This window comes from Chelon labrosus, assembly GCF_963514085.1.
Source record: "Chelon labrosus genome assembly, chromosome: 16".
Classification (NCBI taxonomy): domain Eukaryota; kingdom Metazoa; phylum Chordata; class Actinopteri; order Mugiliformes; family Mugilidae; genus Chelon; species Chelon labrosus.
The window spans coordinates 15594096-15618917 of record NC_140349.1 but is presented as its reverse complement, the minus strand read 5'-3'; the positions used below and the strand labels follow the sequence as shown (position 1 = coordinate 15618917).

Below are 24822 nucleotides of genomic sequence, written 5' to 3'. Positions count from 1 at the left end.
GACCGTGCCTGACTCCATCTAACTCACCAATTATCCAAAAATGGGGTGAAGAGTGAGTGGAGCTTTTGTAATGCAGACTTTGGAAAGTTAATAAAAAGCTCATGTGTAAAATCTATTGAGTTTCACTCTACAAAACTGATGGAAACCTTCATCACTTAATGCCATTACATTACATTTCTCATATTAAACTTCCGTTATTAGATGGATGTGACTTTACTTAACCCTTGACAAGAGAATAGGGAAAGGTGAAAGAGCCAAAGTTGGTCAGACAGTGTAACGGCGGGACGGTCGGTTGGTTCAGCTGTGAAATAGTCCGAGGCAGATAGGAAATACTCTGAATTTTGAATTCTGGTGGTCCCTCCGCAAATGAATGCAAAGACCACCATAACTGCAACCTTGAGAGACCGACAGAGAAGGGGAGAAAGGAAGGAGAGGGAGTAATGGGTGGGAGAAGTTTGCAAAAAGCAAAGCATAAAGGCTGCCAGGAAACATAAAGATCATGGAACTGACTGCATGGGAGGCGTTTGCTTTTGGAGATACAGCTCTTCCTTTTGGCTTAACCTGGTTCGAGGAGGCTAAAAGGAGTATTTTTATATTTATAAAGGGTCACATAACTATTTGTATAAGAATTATTATCCTCCTGCTCCCCTCAGCTCACAGAGCTTTTAAGGCTCTTTCTACTCATTGCTTTTGTTTCACTAACCTCAATTTTGTTAGGGTTTAGTTCAGAAGAGAACCGAAATACGAGACGTAAAGGCAATAAAGAAGGCTGAAAAAAAAAAAAACTAAAGTGAATTTAATAAAACTTACTGACTTGTAAGTGACAAAAGGTGCTGCAGGGTTGAAGTAGTCCAAACATAATTAAACCCCAAAAAAAACAAAAAAACGACATAAGCCAAAACTTGTGGCGCACACAAGCAGAAACACTGGATTCACACGAGGGTAGACAAAATGACAAAAGCAGAGGCTGACGGGTTGTTGTGACACGTGGAAACAATAAGGAAATCAAAGATGCGGCTAACAATCCAAAGACAGAAAGTCAAGTAAAGCATTAAGTAACTTTCAAAATAAAACAGGAAACAAAAAGTAAGAAGAAGAAGCGAGAAGCACCCAAGCCATGACAAAGTTATCGTAATAAATTAATCCTCACTGTTCTAAAAGTGTCACTGGCAGCAGTAGATAAAGTTAGCGGCGATTTAGCAGCTAAAGAGAATAATACTTCCCCTGGGAGATGGTGGTGGACTTATTCATCAGATGATGAAATAACTAGCGTACAATGTTACTCCATACCTGCTGAATGCATAAATAGGTTTGGGCTGATTCCAAACATTTGTTCGGCTGTCCTTGAGCCTTGCTGTTCTGCCTTGTGATGAACTTTAGGTTTGTTCTGAATCTTCAGAGAACAGGTTTTGGGTGAAAATAATTAGTTATTCTTCAGAAGACATGTCGTACAGAAGCTGTCAAAATATAGTACATGACACAAACTTTCCCAGACATGTTCCAGACGGGGTGCTACTGTGAAGCCTAATTTAGATTCATTACGGGATGTAACAGAAATGGAAAAACCATGTTCACTTTGGGATGTTCTTTCTTAACTCGACAGTTAAGAGAAAAAGAGTTATCCTCAAGATGGGCACACCTACGACTGCTAACTACAGCTGACTTATTAGCTGTCGGAGTTGAAGAGTGATTTGGGAGCCTCCAACCTGTTCCATTCAGTCATACCATGCAGGAAAATGCAAGATGGCTCCCATGAGTCTGGCTGGCAAGCTCTAAATAACTCTCATTTGCATATGATGTACGCTTCTAGTATTGAAATGGGAGTCCATGCCACTTACAAAAACAAACATAAAAGCAGATCTTTTAGACTAGCAGCAGGGGCAGTGGATTAAGCTAATGCATAGAAGTCTAGACTATTATGGGATGAAGCACAAGGCAGGATTGTTGCAGTGCTGTCCATGTTTGCTTTTATAATCCCCTCATCTCTCCCCTGACTGCCCGTTTAATGTCTTTCTGCTCAAGGAACGGAAGTGTGTGGGATGTCATGGCATTGGAGATCAGGTATAAATGAATTATTTACACAGAGCCAGGGAGAGTCCTTTTATTACAGGAGGCTTGTTTTGAACAGCTGAAACACAAGAGCAGCCAAGGCTTTCTTGCTTCATCACCACTAACCGTATTCTTGCCTCTTCACTGGTAAATGACAGGCAGCATTAAGTGCAGACAATGGAGCTTTTAATAAAGAGTGGGGCTTTGAATAAAAATCTGTTGGGTGCACTACTCAAAGGCAATCGTTGCATAATTTTTTTTTCAGAATGAAAATGCTTAAAATGCACGACTGGGAAGATTGTGTCCGCAATTAAACGCAATGACCTCTTGAATATGAATCACATCACGCTGGAGGAGATAACTGTCCAATCAATCCAGACCGCGAAGGCCTCGTGTATTCAGTTGCATCTTAATTTGTTTGCTCATCACGGAGATGCGTTTCCCTGTCATAATCAGTTTGGTTTTCCTCTGGTCAACGATCCCGACCCGCATTGGTGTGCACGATAAACACTCACCGCCGCGCGCCACACCAGAGCCGTTGCTGCGTAGGACGTGTCCTCATTAAAAGCAATCAGTCTGATCAACTGCTAAGTTTGCAGTCAAACTGGGTGTGACGTGGTGTTTTGTTTCACAAAGACGCCCACCCTTTTGTTTAAGGTAATTAGCCAAACGACAAATTGCGCGATTGAATCCAAAGTTTGCAGAAGTTGGCCGAAGTATTGAACTTAAAGGGAAATTACCGTTTTTTACAACCTGGACCTTATTTCTGGCTTAAAATACAATCGTTTTCTCGCCCATATAATTTTGGTGTCATTTGGAGTCACAGGACGACGACTTTGTTTATGATTGACGTCCTTACTCCTTTTGAGCCAGAGTATATGGATGAGGAGCTCGTTGAAAGGAGGATGCGGAGGCAGAGAGAGGAACAGAAATAAGGTCCAGGTTGTCCCTTTAAGGTGAAACGCAAAAGTCCTTATTTTTGTGTCTTTAATTCTGAATGCACAGACTGATTCAGGGGCTGTATGCTCTGATGTTGCCCAATTTCACGGTCACCTCTTCAGTTGGCTGAAGAAGGCTCTGTTCCATCCCCTGAAATATTGGTTCCTTGATTTTTATTTATTTTTTTATTGTTATTTATTTGACAAGCCTAAAGATTTGCATGAGAACTCAAACCAGTTGAGATGTTTCAAATGTGCTCCTTTATTTGTCTTAATGGATTGAACCAGATTACTATTACACCAGGCCTTTGTTGTGTCCAAGGGGTAATTTCTACCTGACGTCCCCATGTAATAACAATCCTGTGTGAACAGGGTTCATGGTATATTTGAAATGTCCCACTGTGGGATTCAGCAAAAGAGCAAAACAGGCCAAAATCTCCACTGGGTTACTCAGAGATTTAGCAATAGTCGCTTCCTGTGGACATCAACGTGACATGTTCCCTAGTTAGTTCATCTTATATCAGCGTCTCTTTGTTCGTCCATTGCAGCAAATGTCCATTTGTTATGTAACTGCATTGTATCCCTCATCCACCTAAATACAGTTATTTAATCCATTAATTACTGGATTCTTAGTCCATTAAAAACAGCATGCATTTCTACTTGGAAATATTTTAGTTGTATGGTGTCTCGTCTGATCTCTTTACCACATGTACCACAGCACAGGGAATCCAGGAATAGGCTTGTGCTCAACTGTGTTCTGTAGAACACAGACAGATGAGTTGAAAATATGAAGTGTCACCATAACGGGAACCTGTTTAATGTTTAAAGGATGTGCACGCAGATGAATCTTCTCAGTCTGTCCTGGGAGTCAGAGGAAAAAAAAAAAAAAAGCCTTGAAAATGGAACTGGAATGGCGGAGAAAGAGGGAACTGGAGCGGGAAGGAGTGCCGAGTTTTTAAAAGGGGGAGATAGTAGAAGAGGAGAGGGAATGCGAGGAGAACGGAGAGTCGGAGCGAGGACAGGAAGAGGGGCGGATGAGAAAGAGATGGAGAAACAAGGGGAGAGGGGAAATAGATTAAAGGAGCGGAAGATACATGGAAGCAAAAAGAGAGGCCAGAGAGGAAATGAGAACGCAGAGAAAAGTGGGATCGGGGAGGAGGAGGAGGAGGAGGAGGAGGAGGAGGAGGTAAATGCACAGGGAGGACATCATGAGAGCTTGTTCTTTTTACCTTAATTGGAGAGACCGGCATTCGGAACCATTTTAGATAAATGATAAAAAACAAGTCGAGCTGCATAGCTTTCGGCATTCACCATTTACCTGTTTCCTTTCAATCATCAAACACAGAAATATGTGACTCGGAACAGGACTGACTGATTACGCTGTCAGGTTTTTTATCTCGCTTCTTGAAACCACACTCCATCATTAGGACACATTTTTGCTCAGATGTACGTCTCATTTCTGTCTCATTTCTTGTTTCTAACCAAACAAACACATACTACCATTTATTTCTGGATAGTTTGAACATGAACTTGCGGAGACTTCTGTGATGTATGTGATTTTTTTTTTGTGTGTGTGTGTGTGTAGTTTGTGTAGTTTCGTGCAGGAAAAGGAGTTGGAAAACTCTCCTTGCTACTACATCAGGAGGCTCTGACATGCAAGCTTTGAAATGTAATTAATTCAGTGGATTACATGAATATGCTTCTCAGTCAGACGTTTAAACTGATTGTGCGTCTTTGAATGCATCATCAGGGGACTGTTAAAAATAGTTCCTGTTAGCATACTGTGGATTGTGAGAACGTAACTACTGAATAAATAACAGTATATGAGACGATGTATCAGCTGCATAGATTTTCTTGTATGAATTGGGTATTTTTAAGGCCTTAAACCAATTGTACAGTACTATGTTTTATTTCTTACTATCATTATATATTTTTTGGCCTTTATAGGAGACATCCTTAATATATAAAATTATACGCTGAAATTTTATATATAGGAATGCATGAGTGTATGTATGATACATAATTGCCATACAAATTACACACTCAATAGTATTATTCACTCCTTTACACAGCTGTTTATTAAATGTACAAAACACCCCATAAAGTTCTTTAAATGATAATGATAATGGTTTCACCAGTTAAAAAAACAATTTATATAAATAAATACATTAAATGAAAATTGTATATATTCAATAGACGTGCATCGTGTGTTTCTAAGCCCCTGCACAGTGTAGACATGTGTTCAGTGTTAGTGTTCAGCAGAGAAGGCCTTGAAGCCTCCCAGATATTTACTACATCTGATGCTTTATAATTCTCTTGCCAGGAAGCTATTACACAAAAATAACTTTATGGAAACTGTGATGGCTGTAGATGCGCTGTTGTGGTTGTTAAATGTCAGTAGTAGTAAATGCTAAGGAAGAGACCTTGGCTTGGAGATCACAGATCTGTGCAAATATTTTGTTCTTTAGGCAAGCATTACATGACGGCCTTACGAGTAGCATCCACAATCTGTCCGTTTGTCAAACTAATCCGCCCGAGTTTTCTCTGTAATCCAGCTAATTTGTCGCAGCCTGGGAAAGGGAATCCAAATCAGGTCTACGTGGCTGCTCCTTTCAGACTGAGCGATGGGCTCTTAAACAGTGGGGAGTCAGGGGAAGGCAGATCGGGCCGCCTCGTCCTCCATCACTGATGTGATGTCAGCACAAATCTGGGTTGTCGCTGCGCCTGAGATCGCTCACTGCAAGAGGAAAGAGAAGAGATGGTTGGCTCTGCCTGCCGCTGTGATATAAGGATGACGTGAAAAGAGATGGAGCAGGAGAAAAGGGAAAACGCATACATGATAATTCAAAGCACGGAAAGACTCAAGGCAGCATTATTTTGCACACCAAAGTACTAATAAAAATAACAAAATAATATCCTTCAAACTTTTTTATTGCATGAACTAAGGTACAAATGTGTTTGACTTGAAATTTAAAGGTATTTGATCAGGAGCACACTTTCAAGACACAAACCTTGAGACTAAAACAAGCTTCACTCTTCTCTTGTCTCTAAATTTTACTTACAGTCACCACACAGGACTTAAATGATTTTATTCTCAAAGTGGTCAAGAATCTAAGAGGCGAATGATATTGCATTCTTATTATACAAATCCCAGTTGAATTTAGCTGAACTTGACGTGCTGTAGCTTTTAGTGCTGAACAGCATTCTTGGAGAGCTGCATACTGTTTACTTTGCCCTACGCACTCCCTCATCCCGTTTGAGTGCTTTCCACTGTCTTCTCAACGGGGGTTTGTGTCTCTTATGAGCTACACATGTTTCACGCCTTACTGTTCATGTCACATTAGACCTATTCGCCCCCAAAACACTCGGGGGTCTATGTTTAGAGACGTACAGTATGCTATATAGAGCTAATGGATCCGGCAGAAAGACAACTGTAGAAAGAACCATCTTCTCCGCTTCAATGTCAAATATAGCCTTGAGGTTTGAGTTGGACTAAACTGTCACGTGTGAAGCAGGGATGGTAAGATATGAAGTGTGCTGTCGGCAAATGTATTATTGATGGACGGAGAGTGTGTTATAATGTTGAAATGTTCCAAAGATTATTGATGCTTTAATTCCAACTCCTACCCACACACACACTTCCCAGAGACTCTACCTTTCTAACAAATCTCCCATTAAATAACAAAAAAAGTCTGTGCTTGAAATCATTTCATATAAATTTTTCTTGTTGCTGTGCTCAGTGGTTTTCTAGACTACCGGTACCCGCTACCACCCCATTAATCATGCTGAGCTAAGCTAACATTCTCCTATCTCCAGCTTCCTTTCACAGAAAAATATCAGAGTGGTACTGACTGAAGGACAAAGGGTCCCAATAATAAGCTAACTGTCTGGCCATCTTGCCAAGACTTAAACAAGAAAATTGATACCACTCATGTATATTAAATATGAAGTTGCCACTAGCACCGAGTTAGCTTCATTTAGCTTAACCTAGCACAAAGCTCAGTGACAAACAGAAATGACGCATTACAAGCTGTGCTAATGGCATGACATAGCGAGTGGTTTAACTTCCTGTCTTGTAGGAGGTTTTGTCAGAAGTCAACATTGTGTGGATGGATAAAAGATTTATATATTTTCTTTTGCTTTTGCTAATATATTCACACAGCTAAGAGGAATATTTAGAATAACAAACATTAGTAAGCTTAGACATTTATTTATCCTAGCTTACATTTACAACAACAGTTTAGCTAGGAACACCTGTTTTTCAAACTGTCTGGGAAATAAAATATTTAGGATATCAATCCATATGTTTAACTGAAAAACACATTCAGTATAGTACTGGCAGTATTCTTTATTTTTTGGAGGTACTGCATATGTCTTTTAAGCATCTCGTTTCTGAACTGACTCCAGGAAGTGATTGTTCCTGAAAAAGTAAAAGTCAGAAACATGCCCCGGATAAAACCAGGACATTACATAATTCTATCTGTTTGTGCACAAATTACACCATATATGACATAACATGACAAAAAGTGAGCTTTAGATGGATGGATAGATTGTGGGATAGACACAGGCTGGCTGTTTCCCCATGCCCAGCCTTTATATTAGGCAAAGAAGCTACTGGTGCAAGCTTTGTATTTAGTGCTCAACCATGAGAGCAACATTGATTTTCTTTCTTATCTGACACTTGGCAAGACAGCAAATAACCATATTTCCAGTTTATTCACTGTCCAGTGATTTCTTTTCTCCTGTCAGACATTTGGATCTTTATTTCCAAACAACCTCAGTCAATAATATCTCAGTTTTCTATCTTTGTATCAAGAGAGTAATGTCAATAGTTCTAAATCTTTTTTATTATTTGACTTGTTGTAACACATGTCTCTCAGAGGATATGTCAATGAAGTCACTTTTAGACAGATTCACATGGTCATGTTCACCCAGAGGTGATTGGCTGATAATTGACTAATCTAGTCCCTCTGTGCTGAAACCATGAATGTCTTTATAGATCCCTCTTCCTGGAGGTGATTTTTGGATCTATAAATCTCCATTGTCTGTCTTCGGTCATCCTTTTGACCTTGATTGGTGTTGCTTATGTGGCTCCTTTGTGTTCCTTTTCCAATTCTGTAAAAAAACATAAGTGTGAAGACGCACTGACCTTCACAAAGCTTAGCAACCTACTGGATTTATGATGGCACTGGAAATGGTTGAATAGAAATGAGCTAGAGCCTGAGATTTGCTTTCTGACTTACTATTTCGTTTTAGGTTTATGGCCACAGTGATTCATGTTTAATGTTGAAAGGAACTAGTATTTTAATATTTGTATTAGAGACATTTTCCAAGTGAAAAGAGCAGCAATTATTTTTCTGAAATGTGTTTCAGAAAAATTTTGGACTACTGCTTAGACTAAACATTCAAAGTGAACACACTGGCTATGGATAAAACATACTGTCATTCTTCATTGTTTCTGTTATCAGACAGATATTTTATAAATTATTATTCATTAGTAAAAATCTTTACAGAATTTTTGCAAAATTGCATGCTCTATTTTCATTAAGGAAAAATCGTGACATTGAAATTTACTATGTACTAGTGTACTGTGTACTAGTGGCTTATATATTTTTTGATGTTATTTTCTGATTTTATTTGCAGATACTTTATGTTTTTTAAGAATCAGTGGGTCGATTATTTACCAGCAATTTTTGGTGTTTACAATTTCAGCAACTAGTGGGGAAACGCACATGATATTTTCCAAAATAAAGGAGAACCTATTTATGTGACACTCCGTGAAACTTGATAATCAACTGTATGAATAGAAAAATCTTTGAAAAATCTTTAAACTGTATAGTACAGTGGTTGATGAATTTTCTGTTAATTGACCAATCAGTTAATACTAATCATTTCAGATGTACTATACTACGTATATGAAGATGAACAGGGATTTCTAAATATGCGTTTGTGTCTGAGATTTAGGCAAGGCCTCATTCTAGATTCATTATGGAAAACATGTGAAGGTAGTATATCCTCTGCGGCATGAAAGAGAAATGGGAAGATTTTGCAAAATTCAAGGGATCCCTGGTCAGAGATCAGCACTCCTGGCCCTAAATTCTTGGCAGATGCGGGTTTATTTGTCATCCTAAAGCTAAGTAGCGCACCGTCAGTGTGCCTTTGAAGCCAAAACAAATGCTATCAATCCTGCTAACCTTTCACGGTGACTTATAGGACTTGCTCGTGCATGTCTATCTGCTGAGCAGCCAGCCCCCTGGGCCACTGTGGGGTGTGGAGAACAACCAGTAAGTCGGTCTAACTGTTCAAACTGAGGAGTGATGGCCTTCCAACAGGGACTCTGCAAGCCAAAGCAAAGAGACCTGAAGTGAATTCTAATCTCACGTGCTCTCAGTTACTAAACTGGCAGATCAATTCCTGCCGTCCTGCAGGCGTAGAGCCTAAGCATAAGATGATTAATGACCATCAGCTATTTTTGGTTTTCAGTTTTTCTTCATCTTCTTTTTGCTCACTCAGTGTTACTACTTCTGGCTGCTGTTGCACATGCTGGTGGGCTCACTGTCTCTCATCCTCACACAAACAATAGTCTAAAATGCCACAATCTGCGGTGCTTCTGCTGCAGTGTTTTGCATTTCACATGAATGATTGCCGTGGCTGTTTTCTCCCGAGAAGCCGCAAACTTGATTCGAAACAACCCAATGTTTGTTCAGCCAGTCACTTTCACGGTAGACAAATTGTTCTTCTGGACGGTTTAACTTGTTGTTTTCTTCTCTCTCTCCAGAGATCCGCCTGTGTGAAGAAGATATGAGGTCAGCGGGCTCCTGCTGGTTCCTTTGGTTTCTCCTGGTGGTAAGAGCTCACTTTTTAATTCACAGATTCACAGAAGGATGCAAGGTAAATGTCTTCAGGGCCCCTCTTCTCATCCTGACCATTATGCATGCGGCACATGTGCACTGAAACAATGGGCTCAGTTTTCATTAAATGGACATGTAATAGGTTTTGGTCCAACGATTTTCCTTTATCAGCAAAAATCTCAAAATGTAATGATTCATTTTCACCCTTCCTTTCTAATGAATAATTATAGTTTAGAAATTGCTCAGCTGGGTTGGAGAACCTAAAAGATGAATAATCCATGCTACATGTGTTTCTTTGTGTGTTTGCCACACTCTTAATGTATCAGGTCTTCACTCTTTTATGCAGCGGATCTCAATCTCATATGGTGGTGGTGTACGGTGTGACAAAATGGGAATTTGCTTCCTGTAAGAATTCATTGTACAATTCTAGTTGGTCATTACATGGTGTAAAGAGGATCACACTTTTAGCACCTCATTGCAGGGCTGCACCAAACTATTATTTTTCAACTATTAGCTATTCATGTATTAATTACTTTCTGACTTTCTTCAAATCTAGTCAATTAATCCTTACAATAACCATAACTTCTACCACTAAAAACATATTTTCACATGAAATCATGAAATTGGGCGGGTGATGCACAAAAATATAAAACAGCAATGTAGTCATACACATCATCTGAGCACCGTGGAGTTAAATTTGTTTACAACAAAATGGCTTCGATGTGTTACCAGACTCATATTCTGATTAGAATTGAGTCTTTTAGGTGAAGAAACCAAGAAACCTAAACTTTTACTTAATTATACCATCCATCACAACTGTTCAAATGTATTCAGTGTAGACCTTATTGTTATTATAGTAAGTTAACTCCCTGACCACCAATCAATGAAATGGACACAACTCAATGTAATAGTCCAAATACTGACACTCCTGTCTCATCGTTTTGTGGTCCGAGAGCCCCCAGGTTGTGTTTTGTTAGCCCTTTATAGAGCAAGAAATCAGATTTGGTAACTTCAGCACACATGTTAAATTGCGTCCCTGTGCCTCTCAGTGAGATTTAGAAGCATGTGGATTTCCCTCAGCACACTCAGCAAAGACCAAGGCAACATTCTCAGGTCAAATCAAGGTCAAATGTGGTCCGCAGGGTCCACCTCTGCATGAATGATGAGTGTAACTGCTTAATTAGGTACCACCAAGAAGTGGCTTAATGTTGTCTAATGTGATAATGTGTATGTTAACAAGTGCCTGAATCAGCACTTATGTTCTAATGATCTAAATACATGCAGAGGTGGACCTTGCCCACTTGAGGTCAAGGAACCATATATTGTAATTTCACTGACCTTGATTTCTACATGAAAATAATTTTTTTGAAAAATGTCACAAAAGTAAAAAAGTCTTCTAATGTCATATAATAACACTCTAAGGTTGTCATTTTGAATTTCCAAGTGTTTCAGTGACTGCCTTATAAAGGGTTAAGATGCTTTTTCATAGCAGTTGTTCTGTTGTGGGAGGCTAATTTCATTTCCAAAAATTGTCTATTTCATTTGGCCTCTGTTAAAAGACTTTCCAACTTTTTGACAGTTTGGTTAGGGCTTTTATGGATAAAGTCCGATTTGCATAATGCTTGCTTTTTGCACGGAAATCTATCTGTTTAACAGTCACTGGCATCGGTGTATCATTGCATGCATGTCATTTGCACGGCAGCAGTATAACCTCCCTTCAACTGTAGAAAAACCAAGCATTCCTGAGTTATTCTCTGTGTCTGTGCTGTATGTGCATCATCAGGCTTGTTGCAAAAAATAAAAACACTGAGGGTTAAGACAGAGTTTGAACTATATACTTGTAGGGAAGTCCAGAACAAAACTACAAAATGCCTACAAGCATTGCTGGGAAGGTTGAGTCACAGTGAGTGTCGTGCCCCAGCATCTGAGAGATTGCATCAATTAGCTTAATGAGTCCGCAGTAATCATCAGTCAAAGATCTTAACACAGATGCGTTATCTCAGACAAGTCATGTAGGGGTGAAACACTTTGGTACTGTCATTCAAAAATGGAGAGATTTGAGTGATGAAGGTAGTCCGCATGGCTGTCCTTACAAATGAAAGCAATTGGTTTAATGGAGGCCAAATACCAATTCATATTTCAACACCTTGGTGCTATGTCTTCTAAAGCTCAGTTACCAACTGGGGAAAAATGACTTTTTGAGCTTTTACTGCAGAAATCTTTCATGAGTCACTGAGCCTTTTGAAAAAAAACATTTGGCTCACTCCTCTTTGGTGGCATTGTGAAATCACTGTTTCAGTTTCCTTTGCTGTTCAGCATCGCCCTTGACACTGAGGTATTAAAATGATTTATGTGTAATATATGTGTTTTGCATTTTGTTTCTGCACTTTGCATTTTGATTGTTCATGTTGATTTGAGAACATCGAGGAGCTGTAATAGGCGATGAGAGGCCTCGACATGAGAGGTTTGGGGGAAAAACAGAAGATATTTTTCTCCTTTTGCTCAGCTCGATAATGGTGGTGGCCTGGTGGTCGTATGTATGACGTCATTTACTTCAATGCTTGGAGTGACATCATATGTACGGCTGCTAAACTGCTACATGGGACATCAGCTTCCTCACATCAGTCACCTTTTATGTGTTTTTTTTTTTTCTTTATCAGACAGGTAAGACAGATATTTTGATCATTTCCTCCTCAAAGAGCCGAGGCAATGTCGGTTTGCATCTCAATGGCGGCGATGAAGCACGTGGACGCAATCTCCTTGGCAAAGTAGAGAATGCATGAGTGCACGAGCCCGGCACTCTGAGAAGCTTAATTTCCAGCCAAAGAAAAGCCACAGCAAAAATGGGTTCTTTATCCCTCAGCGAGCGGCATTATCAAAATCAGCATTTCGCGCAGCAGGCTCTTTCATTTTAATGCTGCCTCCAAATACAAACAATGGAGCAGAGATAAGAGTCATCTGGAGAAAATCAGCTGCTTAACTTCTTTTGTGAGCTCCCAAATACACTTTAATGTGTTACACAAGTGGCGAGTGAGTGGAGATTCAAAGGAGAGGGACTCTTCCATCAGATTTGCTCTGAAGATATTTCGACTACTTTCCACGTTAACTTTTCTTCTGAAAGTTTTATCTTGCAAAATTATACAGTACACGTTTTTATCAAGGCATAATCCAACTGTGAAACAATCTGAGCTAACATCACCGTGATAAAATTTACACTTTTTCTTACACTGTCATGAGAATTCCACAAAATAACTCCCCACCACACTTACAAGTCATCGTAAAGCCAGTTTCTTCCTTCCTCCTCCTCCTCCTCCTCCTCCTCCTCTCAACTCTAATGTCCTGTTGTCTCCACAGTGCAGGGCGGCGGCAGGCAATGAGCCGATCTCACACCCATCACTCAGCCCTGGACAGAATATTATTGAGGGATGGAGTGGGCGGGCGCTGAGCCAGGGTCAATACAAATGTCTTGAGCTGTCCAACAAAGACCACCAGCAAAACAGAACCGGTGAGAGGCCTAAATCCTTTTCAAGCTTCTTCAGGTCATATTGATTACCTCTGAAAGCATCACGAGCGTAGTGACGACTTCATGCAGCTGAATCAGATCGGAACACCGTTGACGTTCTTGTTAGATAACAGCAGCGTGGCTCAAACACAACTGACATGAAATACCTTATTGTTTTAGTGCTGGAGCTAATAATGATCCCTTCCATGGCTGTAGAGAAATTACGTTACTCTGACTACAAAAGAATGTGTGTAGGTAGTAATAGCCATTACACTTTTACCCCTTTTCCTTTATTTAGATGTGTTCTGCGGTCTCATGTGGGATGGTTTGTTGTGCTGGGACGAGACACCAGCTGGAACATCCGTAACACAAAACTGTCCAGATCATACTGACCTCAAATCAACTGGTAAGAAAGTTTGAGTCATACCTCATTTGACAACAACATGCTGGCTGCGCTCAGACGCGCAGGAATCTGAACGTTTTAATTCCAGGTCTGCAGGTGACACAGGGAAATGATCCAATTATGTGTGTGATGGAGACAATCAGGGGAAAGATGGTTTTCCTTGAATAATTCAATATTTGCAGATATAATATTAATATACCAGATTATAAGAGATTTTTTTTTAATGTCCTGAATCTCCTCCTATTGAATGAAATATACTCTACATAGTACATACTATAAGCTCAAGCACCGAGGACACGCTTGTATTATCAGATAAGCATAGATAAGGTAATCATGTTTTCACTCATTCATAGTAGAATATAAGTCTAAGTAGAGGATACATGTCAGTCAAACAACCTAGCATGTATCAGGGTTAGTGTTCTGCAGGATCTGGTCAAGCTCTGCTTTTTGGCTATTTTATAGGTTTGCGCTGATTATTATTTGTTTATCATGAAACACACTGGCATCACAAAGGAAGGAAGTCACATTCTTTTGGTCCACCGATTTGATCCGGACTTAAAATATCTATCGAATAGCTAATGAATGAAGTGTCATGACATTTGGTAAAGATTTCCACCTTGCCCAAAAGATGACTCTTGGTAGCTTAATAGTAAATGGCCTCATTTATATTGCACTTTTATTGCACTATATTGGTACTTAAAGCACTTTACGGTGCACAATGACATATCTACTCACTGGTTCACAGAAATGTACGCACATAGCCAAGCACTGGGAGCAACTTGGGGTTCCGTTTCTTGCTCAAGGACACTTGCATGTGGTCCAAGTAGCGGTTATAAAGCCGCTAACCTGTCTAATGTAGTTTAATACCCCTAGTTGTTCCGCAGATTTTTCCTTTTCTGCTACTGCACTATTCACTTTTGTGCACTCTTGAATGAAGCTGCTGCACTTGAAATATTAATTTCCTCCTTTAGATAACTCAATTATTCTTAATTAGTGCAATTTCTTGGAAAATAGTTTTGCAAAACTGTGTTGTGTCTAGAATTCGTGTAGGGTCATGAGCATGGTTAACATTAAACCGGCAACATTAGCATTAGCTACAGACTCTCAAACAAATCACAGGAGGAGAGCAGTCAGTGCATGTGATAGCTGTTATTAAAGAAACTGGATACAAGGTGAATCATTAGTCTATTCCATTATGGTAGCCAAACAGAATCAAAACACGCATTCATTTATACTGACAATGCACTTACTGCTTGGACTGCAGCATACCTAGTTTCTACAGTATGTGCATTTTTTTACACTGTGAGAAGTGTGAGGCTCAAAAATATCTAGCTGAAGAGATCCAGAGTCAAGCCATGCCTGATTTAGGAGATGCAATATGACAAAGAGAGGAGGGGTGAGGGAGAGGACAGAGAGATGAATGAGGAGTACGTAGAGGGAAAAAAGAACCAGAGCAAAGAGGAATTATCAAAATACAGAGAGCAAAGCTGGAGTCAGAGAGATAGATGGGGAGATATAATATGAATGAGGGAACATAGACGGTGTTTTTGTAAGAGATGGCTCATAAAGGATGTTCCCAAAATGCGTGTGATGGTGAGAGTCCCCTTATGGCTCCTTGAAAGCTGATCCTGCTGATACGTGGTCATGGGGGAGCCGTAGAGCTGGAAGTGGTCGTTGATCAGTTGATGAGCTGTCGGAGAGGGCTATGCAGACGGGCTGCAGTTGTTGTTGTCAGGAACTATTTGATCTCACTCTCACTGCAGCCGTGGCTCTCCAGTACATGTGGCTTTAAGCCGAACACTGGAGAATTTGCCAGACAATTGCTCCAGAGGTGGAAATGTCAGTTTGACATAAGTTTTGTTGATGTGTGCCATGTTAAATTAATCACAGTTGTTTGGTAATGCCAATATTCAGGGTCCAATTTTCTAGTTTGGATTATACTAGTGTGCTGAAAAACACTGAAAGACACAGCCAAACAACACAAAGATTCTTTACTAGACTCTGCACTAAGCAAACAGAAGCAGTAAAGTGAGCCCGTAAGTAAAGTAATACAGTATGTGAAACTAGCAGGATAATTATTGAGGGATTAGTCTGTTGTCAAGCTGCCTATGAGTCAATGCTCTCTCTGCACAGAAAAAGTGACCAAATATTGTGATGAATCGGGTAACTGGGTCCAGACCGGCTCTACCTGTCAACCAGCTTTGGAGGACAAATTAGAGGTATTTGTTCACTGGCTCTTTGCCTGTAAGTAATGGAGGAACGAGACATGGCTTACATCAGTTTCTGTGTTCACTGTATGCTCTAATATCGGTTCTGTTCCCAGAAGGAAATCCCCAAATTTTTAAGGGATGCTGCAGGAGAGCCAACCTCAGGCGTTAATACAGAAAAAATGGTCATTGAATATGAAAAGAAATGCCGGGAGAAAATGAGGAATGATCCACCGTATGAAAAATCAGGTACCGAAAACCAGCTCTCTACCAACAAACAGTATTCTATGATTGAGACAAGAGACCTGTACACATTTCTTTTGTGTTTGTGTGTGTGTGTGTGTGAAGGCCTGTACTGTGGTCGTAACTGGGATGGCTGGCTGTGCTGGGACGACACTGCGGCAGGAACCTATGCGGCTCAGAACTGCCCCGATTATTTTCCTGACATCAACCCCACCGGTGAATATAACATTCAAGAGTCTTGCTCTTTTAAAATCTGCTCATATCCTGTTAACCTTTTCTTCTTTAAACAACTGTATATGAGTAATAATAATAGCACTGCAGTGATATATTTGTCATGCGATTGTGCTTTGTAGAAAAGGCGACTAAGTACTGTGGAGAGGATGGGGAGTGGTTTCGCCACCCAGAGAGCGAGAGGATCTGGACCGACTATACCCTCTGTTTTCCTGACACTATCGACAGGCTGAAGGTAATGTCAGTGACACTCCTTGATGGCAGCAGCCATCCCCAGCAGGATGCAGCCTGACACAGGCACACACACAAAAACGGTTTAGGAACAACTAAAAAAACTGGAAAAACAGCACAAGGTGTTGACCTGGTCTCCAAATTCACTAGATCCTAAACTGATCACATATCTGTGGGGTACTGCAATTCATTTGTGAATGTGACTCAATTATGCCGTGCTTAAAAAGTCTGTAGTCACTGTTTGCTTTTGCTGACACTGTATGTGTGTGTTTGTGATGTCGACTTCACTCAACTGAAGGCAGCCGCCCAGTTTTCCAGGGACAACGAGGTCGAGCCCATCAGTGAGGCTACAGTCAATCCAGAGTACCAGGAAATTGTGAGAAAAAAAATCCTTGACCGGCAGTACAAATGCTTCGAGAAAATGAATCGAGATCCGCCTTACAACAAATCAGGTAAAAATAATATCTACTGAAACTCATCGTGGCTTGCTGCTGTTGAGCCTGTAAATATTTACCTCCCTCTTGGGACCTGTTGGTGCTGCAGGTCTGTACTGCAGTCGGAACTGGGACGGTTGGCTGTGCTGGGACGATACTCCAGTGGGAACGTACTCCGCCCAAAACTGCCCTGACTATTTTGAAGACTTCGACCCCACAGGTGAACAGTGAGACTCAAGTGTGTTGCTCATTTAAAGGTCTTCTCTTCTGAGTAAAAACAGATTAATTCCTTGATTGTTATTTTTAGAAAAGGCAACTAAGTATTGTGGAGAAGATGGCCAATGGTTTCGTCACCCAGATACCAACAGGACTTGGTCCGACTACACACTCTGCATTGAAAACACGGACACAAAGCTGAAGGTAATTCTAGACAAAGCACTCAGCTATGAAAAATCTATTGCATGGTGGTCAGGATAATAAGTTTCTTTTGTGTGGGCAGACATATTGGAAATACGTGGTTCTGATGTGTTAACATGAAAAAAAAATAAATAAAAGAATTTCCTACACAGCAACCAGACCGGGACACAACAGAGCTCATAACAATATTTATTACCCATCAGAAACACACAAATAGACTCTTAATGATTCCTTCACATCAACGCAATGTTCCAAGACTAGTTAAATATATTTCCAATATTCGTTTTACTTCCTTCTTTTTCGAGCACAGCATCAATTGATATGCATTGTAATGTTTATCCATTACATGTCTGGGCCACATCTTTCAGAAGTGAATCTCTTCCGTTTTGCTTTCACCAAAACTACTTAATCATTGTTATGTCATTCGCTGTATTCATCATTTAGCCACACTAGCTTACTTATTTTTCCCATTATCAAATGATACGCTCTTTCGTATCTATCATTTATCAGAATGTAGCTTGTTCTCTCTATACTACTCAACGGATACAGTGTATTAATATAATTTTGATATATATTTTTTTCACAGCCACAAAACGATTACGTAGTTTTCCCAAGTTCCTTAAAGTTGTGTGAAAAAAAAGGTTTATAGTAGGATGGTTATAGTAGACAGTTATTTCCTCCATTTTTATGTGTCATGCATTCTTTTTTTATTAATACAGTTAAACAGAAACTATGGAATCATTAAAAACTTGTACACTCATAAAAAATAATAATAATAATAATTGCATGTGAAATGATGGAGCTATGAATATAAATTCACAATGTATGTGAAGGTCACTGCCAAATGCAGTAAGCGGGTTCTTGTGCGTAATGAAAATTATTGACAGGTTGAAAGCTACTTTTTTAACAAATGTGACTGTTAGAATGGCCTGATAGCGGTTGGATAAAAACAGGAAGCTTGAGGCCCAGATGAAGGGCAGACCAACCAGTTTCCAGGAAGAAGTGCCGTCCTAGCAGGTACTATCTAAGTGCCTCAATGGCCCACTTCATTGACAAACACTTTCTCCAATGTAGAGTTTTCCGGTTTCTCTATCCAGCAACCTGCAGCTCAAAAACACAACTGGCTTAATTTCTCCATTCACATCCAGCAACAACACTGCTCCAAGGCCAACTCCAGATGCATCCGTTTGCAGGGTAAAGGTTTCTCAAAGTCTGGGCTGTGCAGAACTGACAAGATGCAGATGGTACCTTTAAGCTCTCTGAATGCAGTGTCATCATAACAAAAAAAAGGACTTACAAAACATAACAAAAGAAAATCATGCACTTACGTGGCCTGAGGTAAGGGCCACAGCCCCACCAATCAATTACACAGGCTCCCTTTTATAGTTTACTACTAATTACATCTCAAGCCCTACCACTGAGCAGGTGAGCTCCCTCTCCAGACAAATTCATATAATCTAAATACCACTGCTTTTATCAACCTCATTTAAATAACCTTACATAGCTAACATTCAGTCACAGCAGTTATTTACGATCTTCGGACATTTGCTATCCCCCTCTCCAATTTTTCTAATGGTCTCTCCCGGGACCTTTAAGAAGGTGTTCAGACATCCGGCGGACTGTTTTAGGCTGAACACCGGAAGAGACAGCAAAGGTAAGACACATTATTCCACATAAGATTTCCAAATATATAGACCGAATGCACCACTAAAACAATGCACAATCTTTACAACCAATGTGTTTCTCTTCACAGGAGAGGCTCTCACCAGGAGCAGCTGAGAGGCCCCACCAAGAGAAATACACAATAAAATACATTCAATATTTCAACTTTCTGTGTCTGAGTTATTTATTCCATCTTCTATTGCTGAATTGCTAAAACCCATTATCAATGTGATGTTATGGTAATCAGTCCAAGTGATGAAGAGGACCTTCATAACATTTCCTGTCCCCTCTCCAAGAGGCCCCATTACCTCAGTTTTCAGGGATCCGAGACAAAATGTCAGCCACAGTGTTGATCTTCCCTGACCTGTAGCAGACTGTGAAACTGTAGGGGTGTAGGGCAAGGTACCATCCAGGAATTCCCGTGTTGGCATCTTTCATCCGATGAAGCCACTGTAGCACTCTGTGATCAGTTTCCAGGAAGAAGTGCCGTCCTAGCAGGTACTATCTAAGTGCCTCAATGGCCCACTTCATTGACAAACACTTTCTCCAATGTAGAGTTTTCCGGTTTCTCTATCCAGCAACCTGCAGCTCAAAAACACAACTGGCTTAATTTCTCCATTCACATCCAGCAACAACACTGCTCCAAGGCCAACTCCAGATGCATCCGTTTGCAGGGTAAAGGTTTCTCAAAGTCTGGGCTGTGCAGAACTGACAAGATGCAGATGGTACCTTTAAGCTCTCTGAATGCAGTGTCACACTCCTCAGTCCATTTTTCCTTGCTGGGTGCTGATCCTCTGGTGAGGTTGTTTAACACAGCTGAGCGCTCTGCAAAGTGGGGAATAAACTTCCTGTACCACCCAACCAGGCCTATGAAGCTCTTTACCTTCTGCTTGGTGGTGGGAACAGAAAAGGAGTGGACGGCTTCCACCTTTCCCACTAGAGGCCCAATCACATAGCCTAAGTATTCCACTTTCCTCTGGGCGACAGCACATTTCTTGGGGTTGATGGTTAGTCCAGTAGCTCTGATGTATTGCAACGCCTGTTGCAAGTGGGACATGTGCTCTTCCCATGTCTGGCTGAAAATAACCACATCATCCAAGTATGCAGCTGAAAACCCGGACACATATCTCAAAACATAATCCATAAGTCTCTGAAAGGTGGCTGGTACCTCCTGAAGCCCGAATGACATCACTCTAAATTGGTATATACCAAATGGTGTCTTGAAAGCAGTCAGCTCTTGAGCTTCTGGTGCCAACGCCACCTGCCAGTAGCCTTTACACAAATCCAAGGTGGTGATGTACTTTGCCCGTCCAACTTTCTCCAAAAGGTCATCAATTCTGGAAATAGGATATGGATCAAATTGAGACACAGCATTCAGGCATCAAAAGTCAATGCAAAACCTCAGTGGGCCATCTTTCTTTGGCACTAAAACAACAGGACTGCACCATTCACTGCAGGATACTTCAGTTATCCCCAGTTCCAACATCAGCTTGATTTCCTTTCTCAAGACGAGCACCAACTGCTCTGGAATCATGTAGCTCGTCTGCCACACTGGAGCATCCTCCTTAAGACAGATTTTGTGCTGGACCAAGTCATACCATTTCTTTTGAGTCTGTCGCGCTGTCCTCATTGACTCCTGGGCAAGTGCAGTCATCTCCTCCAATCTCTGTCTTATCTTGACCACATATGCCACCACATTGTCTCCTGTTGATTCTCGATTTCCCCAGTAGTCCTTTAGGAGGTCCAATGGCCCCCTAATCTGGCACCCATACAGCAACTCAAATGGTGAGAAACCCGTTGAAGCCTGTGGTACCCCTCTATAGGCAAACAACAAGTAGGGGAGCCGCTGTTCCGAGTCTGCTCCTGTATGGGAAACAAACTTATGCAGCATGTTATTCAGTGTCTGGTTGTATCTTTAAACCAGTCCATCCATTTGGGGGTGATAAGGATTGATCTTAATTCCCTTCACTCCTAATAACTGATAGACTTCTTGTAAGAGCTTAGACATAAAGTTTGTCCCACAATATGTTAGGACTTCCCGAGGGATTCCTACTCTGGAAAAGAGCCGTAGTAGGCAAGTAGCAATGTTTCTAGCCTTTACCGCCCTCAAAGGAAAGGCTTCAGGATAGCGGGTTGCATAATCACAAATTATCAAGATGTACCGATGGCCTGCACAACTCCTCTGAAGACCCCACTACATCCATGCCTATTCTCTCAAAAGGTGCCTCAATAATTGGCAAAGACTGTAGCTGCGCCCTGAAACTTTCCTTCCTGAAGTCAACTGACTACACAGCTAAGAAATCTGGCTATACATTCCTGGCCACACTAAACGACTAGCAATCCTACACAAAGTTTTCTGAAAGGCCATGTGTCCAGCCTAGGGAACTGAGTGTCCCAGCTCCGTCACCCTCTCTCTGAATTGCTGTGGTACTGCTGAGGCCTCAACATTTCCTCCCACAGTCCAAAGACATGCTCGTTAGGTTAATTGGTGATTCTAAGTTGGCCGTGAGTGTGAATGGTTGTCTGTCTCTCTGTGTTAGCCCTCAGATAGACGGGCAACCTGTCCAGGGTGTACCCCGCCTCTTGCCTGATTACAGCTGGGATAGGCTTCAGCCCCCTTGCGACCCTTCACAGGTCAAGCAGTTACAGAAGATGAATGAATGAATGTTTAGTAGGGTTTGGCTTATTGGTAATACTCACTGTGGACTGCCTACCACCGGAAAAAAACTCTCCTCTGATCCTGACCAGAGCCCCGTTCACCCCCAGTGGACTTACTTCTCTGTCCATAGTTGGTGTCTCGGCCAAAGGTACTCTGCCTGGTTCCTGTTCTAGCTGCCATGAAGACCTCACCAGTTGAGCAACTTTCTCTGCAGCCTGAGGGTCATGCTCGCAAATCCATACTTCAAGGTCTGGGTGTACCATCCTTAGAAACTGTTCCAGCATCATTTTCTCTGATATTTCTTTTACGGTGGACTTTTCATGTCCGACCCACTTGGCAAACATATCTTTCAGGCGCAGATACAGCTCACCTTGTCATAATCTTCAGAGTCTGCAGTGTCCATCAACACATAAGCACTGCGTGCCTTTCCTGTGAGCAGAGGTATAAGACGAAGAGCCCTCTCATCTTTTGGCCACCGACAAACTTGAGCCATTCTTTCAAAAGCTGTCAAAAAATGTTCAATATCATCCTCTGGAGATAAGGGGAGCAGCTGAGGTTCTCTGTGCCATGCTGTTTCCCTCTGAGAGGTGACCGAATTGTTTTTCCGACTTGTCCCTTCCCCTGGGTCAATGGCATCAGTAGCTGTTTCAGGTTGCTCTCCTTCCAGCTCCCGTCTGTAGTCTTCCCGCATTTCATTCACCTGTAGCTGTATTTGCTGAAATTGGTGCTGCATACTCTTCCAACACTGTTCTTGCCGGGAAACGTATTTTTCCATCAGTTGGTCCCTGGCTGCTTGTGACCGGATGAGGGACCATATCTGCAAGCTCCTCTAGTTGCTCCCCTGGTTTGATGGCTGCCACGGTCCCCTGATCAGCTGGCACACTTGCTCCATTGTAGGCCCCAGCTTCTTGAAACCACTTGTTGGAATGGCCTGATAGCAGTTGGATTTAAAAGAGGAAGCTTGAGGCCCAGAAGAGGTGCAGACCAACCAAGTGTTTATTTCACAAATGTAACTGGTAACAAAAAAAAAAGGATTTACAGGACACTTTGGTGGCTTGAAGTAAGGGTCATCCAGATCACCCATACATTCATTCATTCATTCATCTTCTGTAACCGCTCGTCCTATGAAGGGTTGTGGGTGGGCTGGAGCCTATCTCAGCTGTGATCGGGCGAAAGGCGGGGTACACCCTGTACAGGTCGCCAGTCTATCGCAGGGCTAACACAGAGAGACAGATAACCATTCACACTCACATGCATGCCTACAGCCAGTTTAGAATCACCAATTAACCTATCAAGCCGGAGTACCCGGAGAGAACCCATGCAAACACAGTAAATACCACTACTTTTATCAACCTCATTTAAAAAACCTTACATAGCTAATATTCAGTCATAGCAATTATTTACCATCTTCAAACATTTGCTATCCCCCTCTCCAATTATCCCGGGACCTCAAGGTGTTCAGACCTCCCTAAGGAGACAGCAAAGGTAAGAAACATTATTCCACATAAGATTTCCAAATATATAGACAGACTGCACCACTAAAACACTGCACAATCTTTACAACCAATGTGTTTCTCTTCACAGGACAGGCCCTCATCAGTAGCAGCTGAGAGGCCCCACCAAGAGAAACACACAATAAAATACATTCAATATTTCAGCTTTCTGTGTCTGTGAGTTATTTATTTCATCTTATATTGTTGAACTGCTAAAACCCATTATCAATGCGATGTTATGGTAATCAGTCCGAGTGATGAAGAGGACCTTCAACACAGTGACACATTAAACAGATCATATTTATTTCACTTACTTCAATTTTAACTTTTCCTACCAGTGAAGTTACACGTCACCTCTATCTTGTTTGTGTTTCTGACAGTCAGCCTACATCCTGTTTTACATGGCAATTGTGGGCCATGCTTTATCCATGGCCTCCCTGCTGATCTCTCTGGCCATCTTCTTCTACTTCAGGTAATGCTTTCAGTGTGATGTTCCTGTCCTGCATATATGATTTTAATACTGCGAGGAGAATGTGGCCGCGTGTGACAATGCAATGTTGATTAATTGCCGCTAGATTTGTCCTCCAAGGCTCAATCATCTTCCCCATCAAAAGTGGATGTGACAGGCGCACAGATGGTGTTGGGCGAACTCATCATGAGCAGTCTCTGCATTATTTAGAGTCAGCGAAATCTTCAGTCTGCTTCTGTACCACAGAGCGCACGAAATTTGACAGATTTAAACACTCACTCCGGAGCAGAGCCACACACAAGATTTATCCAGCTTGTGTGGATGATTGTTCACTGGGGCATTTGAAATGATCTAAAAGTGTGAAAAGGACTTTGCAGCTATGAAAACAGCTGCGGTATTAAACTAGCACTGGATGTAACAAGAAAATATTATCTCCACTGCCACAAATTAATGCAAACTATTGGCCTGAAACTAGCGCTGCTATTCACTCAGTGTCATTTATACACAAAGTAACGGTTGCTAATTTCATGCCAATTTAGTTCCCCACATTAATTTCATGCATATTGTGGATTCTGCACAGAAGAGCTGTGACGTCCATTGAATGCTTCGCTGTTATCATGCACCTGAGTGCATTGCTCATTATGCACGTTCATCCCAATGTACCACTTAATCCCAGAGGGAAGGAGTGCACAATTAAACAAGATACTTCTGGTGAAATTCAATTAGATGAGAGTTCAGAGGTGTATAAGCGAAATAAATGTATAATATTCAGTTGAAGTTGAATTTGGAAATAAAAAGTGTGCTCATTGTTGAAACTTTCCTACTGTGTAGGAAGACATGAACTTAATCATCATTAATTTTAAATGGCACAATAAGCAGATAAGTGTGGAAAACCTCAACATGGATGAAAGGAGGGGGGAAAAAAGTATTTCACTCTGTAACAATATTTATAAATGTTGCTTTGTTGGCCGTGTAGCTGACAATGACTTATAAATTTTGACGGCTGAGGCTTGCTGACCTCCTAAACACAGCT

General features: G+C 41.2%; 1 protein-coding gene across 1 annotated transcript in view; it reads left to right on the top strand.

Moving 5' to 3' along the window:
- Positions 1–3897: 3897 nt before the first annotated feature.
- calcr (calcitonin receptor) overlaps positions 3898–24822 on the top strand; it is a gene marked incomplete at its 5' end in the record, with an annotated part of 34474 nt that continues 13549 nt past the window's right edge. The window contains 10 exons of the mRNA XM_084562629.1: positions 3898–4173; positions 13193–13343; positions 13639–13746; positions 15877–15987; positions 16299–16409; positions 16547–16698; positions 16954–17107; positions 17199–17309; positions 17397–17509; positions 23701–23792. Of these exons, the coding sequence (XP_084418755.1) occupies positions 3898–4173; positions 13193–13343; positions 13639–13746; positions 15877–15987; positions 16299–16409; positions 16547–16698; positions 16954–17107; positions 17199–17309; positions 17397–17509; positions 23701–23792 (1379 nt within the window). The remainder of the gene's footprint in view (positions 4174–13192; positions 13344–13638; positions 13747–15876; positions 15988–16298; positions 16410–16546; positions 16699–16953; positions 17108–17198; positions 17310–17396; positions 17510–23700; positions 23793–24822) is intronic.